This window comes from Marmota marmota, unplaced genomic scaffold (assembly GCF_001458135.2).
Source record: "Marmota marmota marmota unplaced genomic scaffold, marMar, whole genome shotgun sequence".
Classification (NCBI taxonomy): Eukaryota; Metazoa; Chordata; class Mammalia; order Rodentia; family Sciuridae; genus Marmota; species Marmota marmota.
Genome location: NW_026000057.1, coordinates 39,423,211 through 39,441,904, shown reverse-complemented (window position 1 = coordinate 39,441,904; position 18,694 = coordinate 39,423,211). Strand labels below are relative to the sequence as shown.

Below are 18,694 nucleotides of genomic sequence, written 5' to 3'. Positions count from 1 at the left end.
TACCCAGATTTTACTTAGTACGCAACCAAGGGAGCGAGACAATTTACAAAAAGAAAACCAAATCAAGATAAGAAAATACAATAAGTAAAGCTACACGGCCTCACTAGCACTTAAAGAAAGGTGAAATATAATTAATTTAAGTTATAGTAGATAACCCATAGTTTAAAAATAAAACAATACAGCATCATCAGCATTTGGTGAAAAATGCAGTCACACACTGTCAATGCAGTGTAAATTAATTCTTTTCCAGACAGTAAGCTTGCCACAGTAATATTATTTTATGTTTGTATCCAATAACTCAAGTCTGGAGAAACACTCAAATAAAATCATCTCTCAGAGAAAAAAAAAAGATATTTGTAATAAAATGTTCCCAATAGTGCATCCATGAAAGTAAAAACTGGAAGCAATTTAGATGTCCATTGTTTAAACAATGGTATATTGTGCTATTATTAATATTCATTTAAAATGACAAATTTTACAAATTCATTCAGCATTTCAACAGATATTTATTGAGTGCCTACAGAATGGGTCTACATGCTAAGAATATATCAAAGAACAAATATACAAAAACTCCCACTCAGATTGAACTTAATTCTAACAGCAAACATGGAAACACATATGCAGGAAAATGGTAATTAAAAATTGCAAAATACATAACAAAATGAACAGATATCACATTGCTAGATAAACTATATATTTGCAATGATCAACATGATTTGAATATGAGTTTAATGTTTATTTGATTATTTTTGTTAAACAATGTTGCCAATAATTGATTCTAAGTATTTAAGTTTTGAAATGATAAAAACGGTTTCTGTTTTAGATTTGAAAGTCCAACCACTCATTTCAGTAATAATTTATTGAGGATTGTAAATTATTATTATTAATTTATTATAATATTAAAAAAGTGGTTAATGGAGAACTAAGGCAAGTTGTAAGTCATCAGTCTGGTGTAATGAATGCCATGATAAGAAGAAAGAAAAGAAACAGGATTTTAATCTCATGTATCTACATGCATCAAAGGAGCTGAGGAATGAGTTCACGTATAAAGAAATAGAGACATATGCACTATAATCGCCAAGGCACAAACAGAACAATGAGCCAGTCTAACAGGACAATTACTATGTCTGCAGTTGATCCAAATGGGCTTGTATTTAAAATAAAATTGAAGTAGTAAAAAAACACACACACACAACTAAAATGCTTCGCCAGTGTGATTTTCTCTTATTTCAGATTCTTCCAGAAGCCCGTGGGCTTTGAGATACATCCATTGGTAAAACGCTTGTCACAGGCATTGCTTGGTGAGTCTGACATTTGAACATGGCAAACATCGCCCTCCGAAACCTACAATAAGAAAGGGAAAATCTGGCTTTATTCTATAGGGACCTGGAACTGCTGAAGCATTTTCAAACACGACTAAGGGGCACTACTGTGAATTGACATTTCCAAATATATTTTCTGCCTTTGACTTTAGAATCTACTGTTGGGAGTCTTTATAAATGTATAGAGTATATGGTACAAATAAGATCAATTTTGCACTATTCATTGAAGACATTGAATAAAAATCAACAATTATGAATATTTAAAATAACACTTCAAATGTCAAGTGCAATGGGTTATTTATTTGAACTAAAGATGTGTGTTTCATGTTCTTGAGCAAAGGCCAGTTGAATTGAGGTAGGTGGGGCTTGAGTCGGGGGCTTGAGCTCCAAAAGAACTACCAGCAGATTCTGAATTTAAATGTGCTTTTTATTCTTTTGATGTGGTCTGTTTGGTCTTGACTTTTGTATGTTCTTTGACATACCTGCTGCTGTAGCTGTTCTCCCTAGCATGTGCATTAATACATGTTTTAATAGAAGCAGCACTGTCATCAATAACCTGACCTCCACTGAGATTTTCTGGCCAAATATTTAAGCATAGTAGATTGGTCCATTGTCCAGCACTAACAGGAAATTAAGTAATAAAAACTTCACTGAGGAGTCAAGAAAGGAACTCCTTGCTAAAAGTCTCAAAAAAGGGAGGAAGGAAGAATTCACTATTAACCTAGATAACTATCCACTCCCAACGTCCTTTATGTTAGTACTGAATACTTCTCTTACATTTGAAAATGTTTTCTGTCTGGAAAGTATAAAACCATGCTACCTACTAAAAATAAGGGCCAACATTGCCTGGTCTATTTTCTGGTACTAGAAAACTTTTCTTTGGAGACCACTATATTTGGGGGGTTAACCACCCCGAACCAAGCTGACCAATGACCAACCAGGGACTTTTCTGCCAGGAATCTCTCTGGGATAAAGCTTGCCTTGGAGGATACTTAGCTGGTAGAATTTGAGTCTTACATTGCCAAGATCATCTCTGCCTCCAAGTGGGAAGAGTCTGTCACAAATCTGGAACTCTGGGCATTTAAGGTCATAGATGCTGCTCTGGTTGCATAAGCCAAATAACCTTACACTAGATTTTGTCAACTCTTGAAAAGTTTTAGAATATTTTCAACTGCCTTTTTAAATTTTCCTGGTTCTAGAGATTGAATTTAGGGGCAGTCTACAACTGAGCTACATCTCCTGCCCCCCTTTTAAATTTTATTTTGAGATAGGATTTCTCTAGATTTCACAGGCCGGCCTTGAACTTGCAGTCCTCTGGCCTGAGCCTCCTGAGTGTCTGGGATTACAGACGTGGTCACCATGTTTGGCTTCCCTACTACCTTTTAAACATTATTTTTGTGTCAATTTTCTTTTATTCATAAACAATTTAGAGCTAACTTACCTTTTATTAGCAGCCACATAAATACAAGGGTTGTAGAATGTAGAAGATTTTGCAAACAGTGGAGCTATGATGGCCATTGAAGGAGGAATCTTCTTTGGGTCACCAAAAGAAGCCCATAAGCACACAATGGAATAAGGAGACCATGCCACCAAAAACATCAATATCATTATCACAGACATCTGAAAATGAAATAGGTATTTGCTAAACCAAACATCTAAAATATTTAAATAGTTAATATATCTAAAATAGCATAAAAATCTATCTGTTGGAATTGAATAAGTTTATGTTGTTGATGACAAAGGAAATAGCTGAGTATTTGCCATCACTGTTCTTAACAAAGGTGTCTAAAGTCATCTATGATAACTAGAGCCTGGAAAATGGATATGTTCATCAATATATGGCACTGCCTTTAAGAATGATACAGGCATGTGAAGGATGCCCTCTTTCTTATGATGTGATCAGGAGAATATAAAAGATGGCTTTGATGAAAGATGAAAACCCACTCCAACATACTTCAGGTAATTGTGCTCTGAGCAAGAAAATGTTGGTTTTTTTTTAAAGACATTACTTTTTCTTCTTCTCTGTCTCCCCTCCCCTCCCCTCCCCTCCCTTCCCTTCCCTTCCCTTCCCCTCCCCTCCCTGCTATCAGTTTGGATCTGGAATGTCCCCAGAGGCTTATGTGTTGGAGGCTTGGTTCCCAGCTGGTAGCACTATTGTGAGGTGGTAGAAAACTTTTAGAGTGTAAGGCCTAATTGGAAGAGGTATGTCATTGGGGTGTGCCCTTGAATGGGTATATTTTGTCCCTGGACCCTTCCACCCTCTCTCTCTGTTTTGCTTTCTGGCTACTAAGATGTGACCAGCTCTACTCACCAGTGGTTCCCTGCCATGATGTTCTGCCTCACCACATACCCACAGCAATGAGACCAAATGACTAGGGACTCACACCTTGGAAACTATGAGCCAAAATAAATCTTTTTTTTTCTTTATGTTGATTTTTTTTCAGACATTCTGTCACGGCAACAGAAGGCTGATGAAAACACTTCCTTACTGTGCTTATCAGCTAATCAAAAAAAAAGAAAGAAAGAAAGAAAAGAAACTTTCTAAACTAAATCTGGAAATTAAAAAATAAAGTCTTATCTTGAATTTAGTGGATTTTACCATAGGTCATTTGAGTTGAATATATTTTACATACAGTGCAGAAAATTTTGTAAAGAAGCTCCTTTGCATTTTGTTTAAATGAAAAACATTTAATTTTTATATTGCTCCCTCCTGATTGCCTACTACAATAAAGAAACAGATTTTAAAAGACATAAACTTGTCAGGACACAAAATCAGAGATTAGATAATTGTTTGTTTGTTTGTTTGTTTTAATGGAAACAATAACTGTTGGGCAAGTGGCAGACTACTTACCAGGCATGAAAATGATTTAAAAATAGGCAAAAAAAGTTGTTTGTTTTTTTTTTTAAATAGCAATGAGAGAAGCCCAAATACAGACTAATCCATTCTACAGATCTATAGAAGTATTCTAAGGTACCAAAAATCTCTGAATGTAGGGGTGCACATGGAACTCAAAACAGGAGAATTGGGGGGCTGGGGTTGTGCCTCAGTAGCAGAGCGCTTGCCTCGCATGCATGAGGCACTGGGTTTTATCCTCAGCATTATATAAAAATAAATAAAATAAAGATATTGTGTCCATCTACAACTAAAAAAATATTTTTTTAAAAAAACAGGAGAATTGGTTGAAATTTGCAAAAAGAAGCAGTTAGACTCCCAGATCTCCTTTGCAGGTCCATTCAGTCCACTCAGTAACTGCCTCTTCCTCTCCCTACAAGAACCCTAGGGGCTCAGCATAAAAATGGCTAATGCAGGAAAGCTCAGGACTCAGGGAGCCCAGACTCAGCTAAGCAATGCAGTACTGTACTAAAAAGAGGGGTTTGTTTTGTTTTGTTTTGTTTTGTTGCATGTTGCCTTCTCCCAGCACTGGGCTTGAGAGTACTGACAGACATGAACCTCCTACTCAGGGACATGAAAAAAATCGTCTCTTTGGAGACTGACCAGCCCAGTATGAAAAATTTGGAGGTACAGTCAGAAATCCCCTCTAATGAGCACCTCTGAGCTTACTATCAGATTTTTAGTGCATCATTGGCCAGTACTGACCACCAGACAATGAGAAACTCTCACACAGGCAGAGAAAAAAATAACACAGGAATGTAGTATACCACAAAAATATGTAGTGACCAGAAGAAAAGTGTAAATATATACAGAATGTATCATAGAATAAGAGATACACCTAGACAACAAGAAGAGGTTATTAAAAGAGGACAGTGTATAAAATAATTATTTTATCTAGAAAAAGATTGCTTTATTCTATCTATAAAGGTGAGAGTAGAAACATTAAAAAATGTCATAGGAAGGTTGAATAATATTGCCACATTCCGGCTGGGATTGTGGCTCAGCGGTAGAGCGCTCGCCTAGCATGGGCGGGACCCGGGTTTGATCCTCAGCACCACATAAAAATAAAGGCATTGTGTTGAGTCCATCTACACCTAAAAAATAAATATTTTTAAAAAAGATATTGCCAGCCTCGATTTAGAGAAAGATGGGAGAAGTAGGTTCTATAAGTACAGGTCAGCTATTTATTTAAAATTTTATATTTTGTTCAACATAATTTTTTTATGGTTCATCTTTTCCCATCTTAGAATTTGGTTTTTTAAATTTTTTTTCATTTTGTTTTTTTTCCCCACATTTTTATTGTTGCATTATAGTTGATATAATGGTAGGATTTGTTATTACATATTCATATATGCACACAATATAATTGGGTCAATATCATTCTCAGCACTCCCCTCTCCCTCCCCATCTCCCACCCCCAGGATCCTCATCCTTTACTGATCTCTCTTGAATTTTCATGAGATCCCCTCCAAGCCTTTCTTTTCCTTTTGCCTCTCTAGCTTTCACATATAAGAAAAAAAACATATGGCCATGTTTTGGCTTATTTCACTTCACATATTGGTCTCTAGTTCCATTGATTTTCCTGCAAATGACAAAATTTAGTTTTTCTTTATGGCTGAATAAAATTCCATTGTGTATATATACACATTTTCTTTATCCATTCATTTGTTGATGAACACCTAGATTGGTTCTGTAGTTTGGCTATTGTGAATTGTTCAATATAATTTTTACACGAATTTTGATTTTTTAAATTATTGTATTACATTATTTTTTATATAATTTATTTATTTATTTGATGGGAATTAACCCAGGGGCACTTTACCACTGAGCTACCTCCGTAGCCCTTTTTATTTTTTGAGATAGGGTCTCACTATGTTTCTGAGATTGGCCTCAAATTTATGATCCTCCTTCCTCAGCCTCCTGAGTTGCTGGGATTACAGGTGCACCCCCACACCCAGCACAAACATTTTTTATTATTATTGAGTATTCTGGTACACCTTTAAATTTTGCACTTAAAACTTGGGCTTCATTATTCTCACCCTCATCACAGATCTGAATATGGTTGAGGAAATCTTCAGAAACTAGAAAAAGACACAAATAACAGCTATAAAACAAACAAAACAGAGACGATCTAGCAAAGAAAATCAGAAGATAATTCCAGAAAATTAAATATCTGAATAAATGGATTTCTAGGAAAAGAGAATAAAGAAAAGAGAGAGGCAGGAATACCAAAAAATAATACAAGCAAGCTCCCAAAAGAGGCAGAGTTAAGTCTCCACATGAAAGTACTCATCAGGTACACGGTTCTGCATGAATAAAGACCACACCAAGGCACATCAGTATGAAATTCAGAAAACAAGATTCAAAGAGAAGAGCCTATGTGCTTCCAGAGAGAACTCACAGATCACTACAAAGAATCAGCCACCAGCATGCCAGTGGCCTTTGCAATAGCAATACAGAAAGCTAGGAGACTCTATAGAGCAAGGCCCTCAAAATTCTTTGATTTGTATTTTTGCACCTAGAATTCCAGACCAAGCAAATATAGTCCAATACAATAATAGAATAAGACATTTCAGTTATGCAAAGTCTTAGAATTTTTACCTCCCTTGAAACTTCAGCAATCTACTGAAGAATGGGCTCCATCAAAATAAATAACACCACAAAGACAAGCAATCCCCAAAACAGGCCATCTAGCCCTGGAAAGGAGAAAAACGAAGTCCCAGGTGGTGAGGAAGACAGCGAAAGATGAAGGCTTCCTGAGCAGGGGTCTTAGAGAGCAACCACCCCAGAAAAGAGCAAGGGGCTCAAGGGAACCAGGAAGGATGCCTCCAGGAAGAAGGTGAAGTGAATCTAGTCTGTAATGTGTTTGAACACACTGACAGGAGGGAGAAAGCCTTTTAATCTCACCAAACATTGCTAACAATGTTTGAGATAAGGAAAGAGAAAGATGGAGAGGAGGTGTGGAGCAGGTTGGTGGCTTACGAGAAATAAATCCTCCTCGTCCATAATAGGAATTCCAATGATGATAACCAACAGAAATATCCAAAGAGCCAATGAGCATATCATTTGGGAATATAAAGAAAAAAAAGACCTGGGGAGTGAAATGGGAGGTAGGGGGAAGGAGACTGGGGCAAGTCATGAGACTCAATTTCAACTATGTGTTTGTAAAAGTGTTATTACAAAACAACTTTTTAAGAATGTTGACATCTTACCTTTGTTACATCTACTTGGTCTGACCAGTCTCTGTTTAGGTATGCAGTGCAGTTACTAGCAGCATGGTGTTTAATGGATCGAGTGACGTGATAGTAGCAATAAAACATCACTGTCAAGGGCACAATAAAATTTACTGCAATCACTGTCATCGTGTAAGACACAAAAGACCTGGAAATAGGAAAAGACAATGACAACTCATTTAATATCCTAAATGGGAGAAGGGGGAAAAGAGATAACTTATTAGAAATAATAGTGACAGTCATCTTATTGTTAAAAAGTTTAGGAATTATATTTGACTTTCAGTTCACTTAGACCAACTCCTGTTGGCAAGTTATGGCCTGTGGGTCATGCCAGCTGTTCAACTATCTTTGTACATAAAGTTTTACTGGATCCAGCCATGTACATTCATTTACATACTGTCTATGACTTAACAGTATGATAACAGTTAAATAGTTAAAACAGAAACAATCTGGCCTATAAAGCTGAAATAGTTGTGTTTTTTGTTTTTGTTTTTGTTTTTGTTTTTACTCTTTTCAGAAAATGTTGTAGATGGAGATTTAGAAATTTTCTATTTGTTTTTTGGAGTCATCTCTCATTTCTCTCAATGAACTAAATTATCCTTGTTACCCTGGAAAACATGGAGGAGCATCACCGACTCTTAGGCCCTTGTAGTGACTGCACTTTTGCTACAAAGCTCTCAGAATGTGCCTAATCACCAGATCAACTTGGAAAGACAGCAGGAGGCAGCTTGGGCTTTTGCCAGAGGTGCCTGCTCTAGAGCTTCATTAACACTTTGCTCACAATCCTAACTCTGAGATGAGCAAACATTGGCAGGGTGATTGGTCTCCCCATGGATGCCTTAGAAAAGGACAGAAGAAGGAAGAAAAGGACAGATTGGGGTGCAAGGGGACTAGGTAAACTTAACTTTCAAAGAAACATAATTCATCCTTCTATTTTGACTCTGGCCTGGATCACATCATCATTACCAAAGAAGCACTTTGCCACACTCTGTATGAGAAAAGTGATCTGACCTTAAATCTGGAACTTGTTTATTTTTATTGCAGTGCTAGGGAGCAAACCCAGTGAGTGCTTCCTTCATTCATGCTAGCCAAGCACTCTACCACTGAGCCATATCCCCAGCCCAGTATGAGCTTAAATTTGAAGGGTGAGAAAATGTATATAATCAAAGCGTTTGATTATAAAGTATAGACTTGTTTCTTACGTATCATTTTTCCTCCAATTTATGGTACAGGTAGCCCCAGTAGGATCTGGGGCATAACTGGCCCACCCTGTGATGGGCATCATAGCCCAAAACAGGCCATTGATCCAGGCCCCCAGAATCATGCTGACATAAGTGTTGGTAGTCATTCTTCTTCCTATCAATAAGCATAAGAAATGTTAGCATCGTGTGCAATGATGGGACTCACTTTGTTTTCACTGAAGATTCAAAATTTATCAAGATTTTTATAGAGCACTTTAGTTCACTCAAAGCTATTCACATGACTCACATTCTGTGAAACATCACAGATTAGCTGAAACCTGAACAATAAAAAGGATCAGCAGAGGATGAGCAAGAAGAGCTTTTCAGGCCAAGGAAAACAGCATATACAAAGACCTCAGAGAGAGAAAAGGGCCTGGCCAGTATCCCAGGATGAGAGTGGCCCTGGCCACAGCTGGAAAGGTAGCTGGGCTGGATCTTGCTGGGCCTCACAGGCTGTCTTAGCAAATTTGGCTTTTACTTTAAATGTAATAGGAAGACATTGAAACTTGAATAAGGATTGCCAGAGAAACAAGAATGACCCTGATTACAAACCACTACGTTTATATTTTAAAGGGAATATAGGTTGAGTGAACATTAGATAATAAATGGCTTCACTGAGAAAGCAGAGAAAAGAAAAGGTTGTGACATACCCACATCCGGGCGACAGATGGTCAGGTATCTATCAACGGCCACCACTGTGAGCAATCCGATGCTTGCCATTCCAAAAAAGATATTCAATCCAGCATAAATCTGAAAATCAAAATGGGAAAGAATCCACCATTCTAACACCCACCCAAGAAACATTTAGATTTTTATCTCATTCTTAGAACATATTTAAAATATATTAAAGCTTTTTCATTTACTGTTTTAAAGTATATCTTCTGTTATCCAATTGTAACTGCTTTAATAAAAGCAGTTATGGAAAGTGTTTGAGATCTCATTAATTATTTCTTTTTTCATTTTAAGACTTAAGGCGAAACATTTACACAACATATTCTATAAACAAAGTGAAAAGCAAGTCATTAATTAGGGTAAAATGCATACAAACCAACAAAAGCTTAGCATTCAAAAGGGTGCAACAGGGGTGAAAGGTAAACTCAATGGAAAAATGGCCAAATGAGTGGGCTACTCAAACAAGCTGATTTACATTTGAATATTGATGATATAAGATAGTTTATGCAAAAAATAAAAATTATAAGTTCACATACACAAAAATGATGAAAATTTAAAAGTCTAAAAATCCCAAGTGTTGAGGAGAGAAAGTGAACTTCTTATGACTGGAATGACCATTTTGCAGAACAATCTGGCCATATCTAATAAAATTGAAGGTATTCCTACAACCTAACCCTTCCTCCCCCAGGCAGGGTGTCTAGAGACACTCTCACGTGTTGCAGATGGAAATATGTATAAGAATGTTTTTTGAAGCTTTGTGAAAGGAAAACATTGGGAACAAATGCTTAGTAGCAGGAAAGTGAAAAAAGTACATTGGGCTATGTTCATATGATGGAATATTATATAGTAGTTAAAATAAGTGACTTATAGATACATTCATCAACATGGATAATCTCAAAAACATAACAGTAATTAAAGAAAAAAATCGCATAATGCCAGCAATATGATATCATTTACACAAAATTTAAACCATTTGGACAGTATCTGGTTTATGTATACAGTAAGAAATATGCTCATGGGAGGGAAAGGAATAAGATTGGGAATGGTATGTAGTGGCCTTCAACAATCTCTCTGAAGTTTTATATCACCAAAAAGAATTACAACTATAAACACAGATCAAAAAGTACTAATATTTGACAAATCTATTTGGTACATTTGTGGGCATCTAGTATTCTCTATAATTTTATGACTTTCAATAGTAAACTGTTAAAAAATAGAACATATTTCATATTTTTCTACTAACCTAATGCAAATTAATATTAGTTCATTGCTTGTCAGTAAAAATAACAGTAAATATATTTAATAACAATTCTTACAGAGGACTTTTTATAGGAAAAATATCAACATGATAGTGTAACTACACTCATTGGATTGTCACCAAATATTTTGTTTCAAATGAAAGTAGAATATTTCCTTTTGAATTTGAAATTTATAAATTTTTATTTGAATATGCAGATTATCACTCCTTCTCCAGTAGAATATAGTTGCTTCATTAGTTTTCCACTTTGAGTTGGGAGAATTTTTAATATATAATGGTGATGAGTGATTTTATTTCTCCTCTTAAAGAATGTATCTTCAGTCACTTCTGAAGCTGTTTTCCATAAAAGCACTATATCTATTATCCTGCAATTTCTTATTTGATTTAAATTCTTGGGATTTTCAAAAGACATTTAAATTTACATCTCTCTGATCTACTTTATTTTGCTTTTATTCCAAAGATCTCCAAATACCTGACAGCCTGTATATCCAAATTTCCAACTTCCATACAGATCTGAAGCAGCAGACATGGGATAGCCAATACTACTGACCCCTATATCAGTAAAAGCCAGGTTAATAATGATTGCATTCGTAGGTGTCCGAAGTTCCTTGTACTTAATGAAGATGCCCAGAACTATTAGGTTGCTGAGAATACTTATCACACCTGAGAACACAAAAATGTCATGTACTTTTTAATTTGAATGTTTAAAATAAAATCAATATTAAATATGTAAGCCTTTCAAAAAACATAATAAATTCATTTTAGTCATTGATTTCTTAATGTTCTTAAAATTGTCACATCTTCACAGCCCTGCTGAGAAATAGATATAAGAAAGTGAAGGGCTGGGGATGTGGCTCAAGCGGTAGTGTGCTCGCCTGGCATGCGTGCGGCCGGGGTTCGATCATCAGCACCACATACAAACAAAGATGTTGTGTCTGCCAAAAACTAAAATAAATTAAAAAAAAAAAAAGTGAAAACAAAGAATCTGCTGATTGCATAACTGAAGGTCGGTTTATTTTTTTTCTCTTTGTAGCAGGGATTGAACCCAGGGGCACTCTACCACTGAGCCACATTCCCAGCCCTTTTTTGTATTTTATTTAGAGTCAGGGTCTCACTGAATTGCTTAGGGACTTGCTAAATTGCTGAGGCTGGCTTTGGACTCAGGATCCTCCTGCCTCAGCCTCCCTAGTCACTGGGATTACAGGCATGTGCAACTGCACCTGGCTGAAGTTTGGTTTTAACACCACCACTCTTGATCACACTGTCCTTGAAACTCTCCCTTTGGCTTTCATGACGCCATCCCTGCTGATTTTTAGGATGCGGGTAGTCTTACCACCTCCTTGCTTTTGGCAGTGTAACTCCTCTCCTTTACTGAAGTTCTTCTTTCTGAAGCCTCGACTATCATTCTATTCTAACAGTACTTTTGTCACTGTTTTCAGCCCTGACACATGCTTCTGTTTCCGCATTTTCTTTTTATTTAACTCATTGACATTAAACACTTATTAAACATCTACCATGTGTAAGTCATGTGACTTTTTCAAATGTCTTAAAACTCAGCGTGTCCAAATCTGAATTCTTCATCACACACACACACACACACACACACACACACACACACACACCTATAGACTAATGCACACTGCAAGACTTGACTGTCTGGACAGCAAGTGATCCATTGGGATCACAGGTGAAATCACTCTAACCAGGATTCCACAATCTAAGATCTGAGTCTCAGCCTTTCAGTCTAGAACTCAATGTTTTCAGTACCCCAGAATCAACTGAACTGAGGTAGATTGATGACCAAACTTATTGATCAGAGAGCTGATGCATTCTACAATGAGATATTGTTGGATAGGCTGGATGTGCATGTTAACCTGATCAGCAACACCCATATGCTACAAGGAATGCATGAGTTTTCCATAAGCACAGGTATGCTGCCCTGGGATATAACAGTGGAGGAGGAGCAGAAGCAGATTTCAGTGGAGAGAAGTTAGAACCATTACCCGACTCTTGGCAACTAAAGGAGTGTTATGCAACAAACAGGAAGAGTTGTTTCCCATGAAGGAAATTACTTGGTAAGCAATCTACAGCTATAACAAGAGCCAGGGAAGGTTCCAAGCACCAACACACAAAAGGATCAGCTAAGTAGGAATTCCAAGTGCATCTTGGCACCGCAGTCAAAACTTCCATCTTCAGTATTATACTCATCTTCCAGATTCCTTTTCTTTTATTGTTCCATGGTGCTGTCAGAATACACTTGCTATAATAATCATGTCTCTTATCCTCCTCAAAACTTCCAATAATTCCCACTGCCTGTGGGATAAAAATTCAAACTCCCCAGCCTGATCTGACCCTTTGCTAAGGTCTGTTATTATCTCTTTAAGTTCCACACTTGTCAAACAAGCCCTCCATTTTAATTATTTATCAAATATGTCATGTTTGTTGAAAATACTGATTCATACTTTCCCCACTTGAAACACCCTGCTCCTTGCTTTCCCATTTCCAAATGCTAACATCCTTCCAATTTCAGATCAAGTCCAATTCTGCCCTTTAGCTGCTTTCTACCCACAGTACTGTTGTATGCGCTTCCTCCCCAAATCCCCAAAGTGCTTATACTTAATCCCAATGTTATCTCTTATGTATTCTGTCTTCTCATGAAGTTATCAAGCCCTTTATGAATTCTATATTCTTTGACTATGTGACATGTAGCAAAGCTATTTAATAAAAAGACCACAACTAATAAATGAAGTTTAACTTCAATTATTCCTTTAATTAAGCTTAATTTCTATTGTTCCTTCAAGCTTAATTAACACAGAGTAAATTCAATAACTCTTTGACCTCATTTTTAGCATCTACTACTGTATCATACAAATAATACTGAGAAAAAAAACAGTGAATCTTTCTGGGCTACCTACAAATCTGATGATTTTAAAAGTCAGATAAAAAATAGTGTAGTAAATTGTTGCCTAACAAGTACACAATCAAAATAAAGTAATTATATTTTGGGGATAGTCTTAGATATAATGGGTGTATTACATAAACAATTTGGCCTTCTATCTGTTCTTTCTATAGCTCTCTTAAGCACTGTTTTTATTTTCCTAATTGGGAGTGTTTTCTAATAAGTAGGCAGCTGATCACTTCAGTTAGGTCTTGTTAGGGCCCATTTCTCAGTCTACACTGTAAGCAGCAGTGTAAACTGAGATTGATCATCCTTCCCTCTTGAAACATCCACTTTGGTTTCTGTGGCTTCCCTCCAATCTCACTGGCAGGGCCTTCTTAATCTATTTCCTTTCTTCAGCTCTACCTTATTAAATATGTGTGTACTGTCCAACTTTCTGTCCTAGACTCCTTTCTTTTCTCATTCTACACCTTCTGTTGAATGATTTCTATCCAATATCAGTCTCATGCTACTCAAGCTTTTAACTGGATATCTAACTGAACCCAGGTGTCTCCTCCTGCCCCAAACCTGATCTTCCTCAGTCATGTTCCCATCTGGTGAAAAGTGCCAACATTTATTCAGCAGCCCCCCAAACCTAGGAGACAACAGCTCCCGCTCTCTCTTTCCCAGTCCCCACATCTAATCAATTCCAGCTTGAGTAATCTACTTCCTTCTGCCATTAGTAACTCTTCGAAGCACTGCAGTGATCTCCTACATGGTCTCTTAGCTACCACTGTAGCACATTTCTGAAAGGCAAATCAGATCACGTAATTCCTGTTTAAAACCCTTCAGTGGTACCCTGTCTCCTCACAGTTTACATTCCTTCATTGCCCAGAACACACAGCCTCTGTTTCACCTTTCATTTTACAAATCACCCATAGTAATTTCAGATCCTTAAATTTACCACACCCTTCCTTAATTGGGGGAGAGTGTTCAAGTAAATAAACAGAACATTGATAGCAATGAAAACTGGTAAGTTTATAGGACCAAAAATCTAAATGAAAGATTAAAGTTAAATCTAAAGTTAAAAAAAAAAAAAAAACAACCTTGGCTCTTGGTAAAAGTAACAAATGTTTTGCACCATTTTCTTCATAGTTCTGATTTTGATTTAGGAGTTTAAGTGGGCTTTGTTAAAGGAAGAAAATCAGGGGATCTAAAGAACAATATATGCTTGATACAGAGGCAGAACAAAATCTATTTGTAGAGATTAAATATGCTCCCTTCAGTTCATCTACCAAAAACTTGAACAACATATACTCATGGTAGTCCTTAACCAAAACAACCCTCGTAGTTGTATTTCCATGTAATTCCAATAATGAGATTGTCTTTTTGCAGCAGCAGCAGCAGCAAAAAATTTAAATATATATATATATATTTTTTTTTTCCAGGATTTCACACACTAAAAGTATCCAAATTAATGAATTAACATTCCTGAAATTACTAAAAGTAACTAAGGAACTCGCAATTTTTAACACATATAACTCTAATTATGAATTAGAAGGGAAAACTAAACAATTATAAATTAGACAGGAATATTTGTTATGCTTTTCATTCTACTTTGGAACATGCTTGAATTTTTCATAAGTCAATTCAAAAAATAATGAATAGTTACTTCTAAAACTTGCCACTAAAGTTGGAAATTGGTCAGTATGTTACATTAAAAATATATAAAAAAAGCCAATATTTAAAAGATAATCAAAGAATTTGCATTGTTATCTTCCCCAACCCTTTGTCTGCAAACAAGCCATTATATTAATCCAGTATTTGTATCAATAAGTGTGTATGTGGAAAGAAACTGTTGTCCCCTCCTAGTGTAGGTGTCATTTAGGTTCACTTACATGTCATTTAATTTTACTTTTCACAATAACTATAGTAATTTATTCTTGTTTTCACTTTACAGATAACAAAATGGAAGAGCAAAAAGTGAAGGAACATGGTCTTGGTTTCATATACTAAAAGATGAATCCAAAGCTCAAGAGTTTTCCAGTACAGCATTCTGGAAGGAGTTGAATGTTCAAACCTTGTCCTCAATGACAATACTACCTTCTCTTCTTTTCGAGACTTTTTCTTCCAGAACTTTTGTATCTTTAGCTAGGTTATACTCAAGATAACTATGTCTAGGAATAGTAAATGATATAAAAATACATTTTTGTCACAGCACACATTCTCCCCCATAAGCTTAATTTGACAATGCAATAACCACATTTAATTGTTGACTTTCATTTAAAAACTATTTTACAGAAAATTTTTCAAAGCCCCACTTCACTGTCTCACATTATTTATCAAATTATCCTGGGGCATTTACTTATATCCTCATCTTTGATCCTTACAGCCCAGAAACAGAGGATAATACTTATAAGCAAGCCAATTCTATCGCCTTGTTTTGAAAACTCTACTTTGCTTCCACCCATCTAAAGCAAGGTTAATGGAGAAAATATCCATACCTGCCAGAATCAAGTAAGTTGCAACAATGTTGTGTTCAGTCTGCGAAAAGACAGAGCCATCTTCATTTTTTGAGTCTGAACTGTTATCTAAATTATTCTTTAGCATTTTTGGAAGGAAGATATTGAGACAGCCTTCATAATAAGCCTTCAATAATTATGAACTGTTTCAAGGGCCCAGGAGGAAAGATTTTTCAGGACCAATCATTTCCAGTGAGAGACCTCAAAGAAGGACCTTTTCATAGAGGTCTTTCCTTAACAAGTATAATAGGGCTAAAGAGGAAGGGATTTTAATTCCCAGAGCAAGGGAAAAGCTTATTAGCAAAACAAAGAAATACCAAGTACACACATTTTAACCAATTTGGGCATCAGTCTTATATTTAAGCAGATTATCAAGCACACACATCCTTTTTCAATAATAAACTCAGAAAATCAGTGCAGGAACTGACTTTAACTTTTTTGTCTGAAATCTACAAGCCAGATTTAGTCCTCTGTAACTGCTCAGATTAAGGACCCTGTTTTCTCATTGACCCTTTGAGATTTTCCATTTCAGTTCCCTGTTTTCCTTAACAATTTAAATAATCAGAGATAAAAAGTAATCTCCCCCATACTTCCAAATCTCACTCCCCTAAATTTAGCTATCAATATTGTTTGGTGTGCATTCATTCTTAAGCTTTTCTTTGCTTATATAAACATGTTTATATAAAAGAGTCTGAGGTTTCTCACACTTTTTTCCCCTTTTAAACAAAAATGTGATCTATGCATATAAATATATAAACATTGTGTATATATATGAACACAAACCTCATATATAAGTATTATGTAATTTATTTCCATAAATGCCATATAATAAGTTCAAGGTAATAAACTTATTAATAGATACATATTCATAGCATGGATATACTCCACCATCTACCTCTGTTTAATTACCCACTTTGATATGCACATGAGTAATCAATAGTATTTGGATTCAATCATTCATTTTGTAAAGGTTAATTCTAATATTCTGGATTATCATGTTATAATCTGAAAAACAAGTTGCAATATAATATGAACATGTACTGTTAAACAAAAGACAAGGTATCACTACTTTTTTTGTATTTTATACCACTACAACATTAAAATCTGATTCTTCTTAATAGTGAACTTCAATCAAGAGAAATGCTTAGATACACCAAAATTAATAGTGTAAGCATGTAACAGAACCACTAGAGGGCTATATTTGTCCATTTACTTACTTTAATTCAATGATTAGCATAATCTTCTCACCTCAGTTCTCTCACATGAATATAAACAGAAGAACACAGGTTGATTAATCTGTTCCCAATGATTTAGCTACTAGTACTCAAATTCTTATAAATGTAAAGTAATACTCTGCAGAGTACCTATAATAGAAAAATTATCTTCAGTATTCCAAAACACCAAAATATTTTCAAATAAGACTAAAAAGTAAATCATACTATGAAGAACTCTTTAAAAGCCTGTGGTTGTTGGATTTTAAGGTTGTTTCCTTGCTTAGGAAAAAGACTGAAAACCGAAGTTTGAAAATGGTCAATGACCTCAAGATATACATAAGGTAAAAGGTGAAATCTTAAGAGATTGTCTACTGCTGCATACATTCATTCAAATGGCAATATTTCATTATTGCCATTTTAGGTTTTTTTAAATACTAAAAAGAAAAAAAAAAAAACCTCTTTAGTAATGTAACACTATTACTTGTCCTTCGGTCAATGCTACTGCCCCTCTGGTACTAATACCATTTAAAAATCAAGAGCAAAATCTCATCCCAAAGACTCTGAATCAAAGAGCCATCTTTCCTGAGCTGTTATGCACAACCACCTCTTTGCATGAAAGAGAAATTTTCAATATCTCATTTATGGCCTATCTGTTGATTAATCTTGCTGTAATTCCATTAATTAAAAAGGATAAGTAAAACCCAAAATACTAATAATAAGCAATTACATGCTATTTAAATGAGCATTAAAGAGTTAATCATTCATGCTAGAAATCTTAATATAAATATTTCCTGCTGAGAAACAACAAGTGAGAGAGAAAAAAAATCTCAAATGATACTTGGTAAATGGTCCCATGTCACGGTATTCTAACTTACTATTATGGTTATTTCTTGATACTACTATACTAACAACGGTGACTGAAACCAATTTCATTTGTAACATCCCTACCCAAGAATATGAACATGTGAAAGGCAATTAAATCATTTATGGTGAATAACATCTTAAACCTTTACAGTCCTCTAAAAAAAAGGAAAATTTAGAAATTTACAACTGTTAATAACGTATCTATGTTCAATAAGAAAAGTTCAATAAGAAAAATTAAGCATTTCTTCAGAAATTTCTTTAACTAGTTCTCACTTGAACATAGCTACTCAAATTTAAATAGATTCATAGTAAGATTTTAAAATTATTAACTACAATTAGAGAAACTGCTTTACTCTATGTACTAACACACAAAAAAGGGAAATAAAAGATGCTAATGTTCTCATACACAAAAGGCAAACATTTGGAAAGAGGTACTAATTTATAAATAATCTTAAAGTATTGCTCCAGTAGTATGTTTCTTTAGAATATCAGTAATTTATATAAACAAATCCTGTTTTGTTTTTTTCTATCTGTAATTCACTGGGTTTAAGCTCTAGTTGTTCCTTCAAATTTCAAAAACTAGATTTGGTTCAATAA

The 18,694-nt window shown here is 35.3% G+C and overlaps 1 protein-coding gene across 1 annotated transcript; it reads right to left on the bottom strand.

The window, feature by feature from the left end:
• Window positions 1–486: 486 nt before the first annotated feature.
• On the bottom strand, window positions 487–18,567 carry Rrh (retinal pigment epithelium-derived rhodopsin homolog). Its single transcript, XM_015484642.2, has 7 exons — window positions 16,002–18,567; window positions 11,092–11,282; window positions 9,340–9,439; window positions 8,651–8,804; window positions 7,428–7,596; window positions 2,764–2,942; window positions 487–1,344 (listed from the first exon to the last, which is right to left on the bottom strand). Exons 1-7 carry the CDS (start codon window positions 16,105–16,107, stop codon window positions 1,230–1,232), a joined length of 1,014 nt encoding a protein of 337 aa, XP_015340128.1. The 5' UTR covers window positions 16,108–18,567; the 3' UTR covers window positions 487–1,229.
• Window positions 18,568–18,694: the final 127 nt, after the last annotated feature.

Bases quoted from the DNA above. Each gene is read 5' to 3' on its own strand.
- Rrh (XM_015484642.2), bottom strand. From the start codon at position 16,107: ATGCTAAAGAATAATTTAGATAACAGTTCAGACTCAAAAAATGAAGAT. The intron at 7,597-8,650 runs GTAAGAAACAAG...TCCTATTTCCAG, and splicing joins AATTGGAGGAAAAATGATAC to GTCTTTTGTGTCTTACACGA. The intron at 1,345-2,763 runs GTAAGTTAGCTC...TTCTTATTGTAG, and splicing joins TATGTGGCTGCTAATAAAAG to GTTTCGGAGGGCGATGTTTG.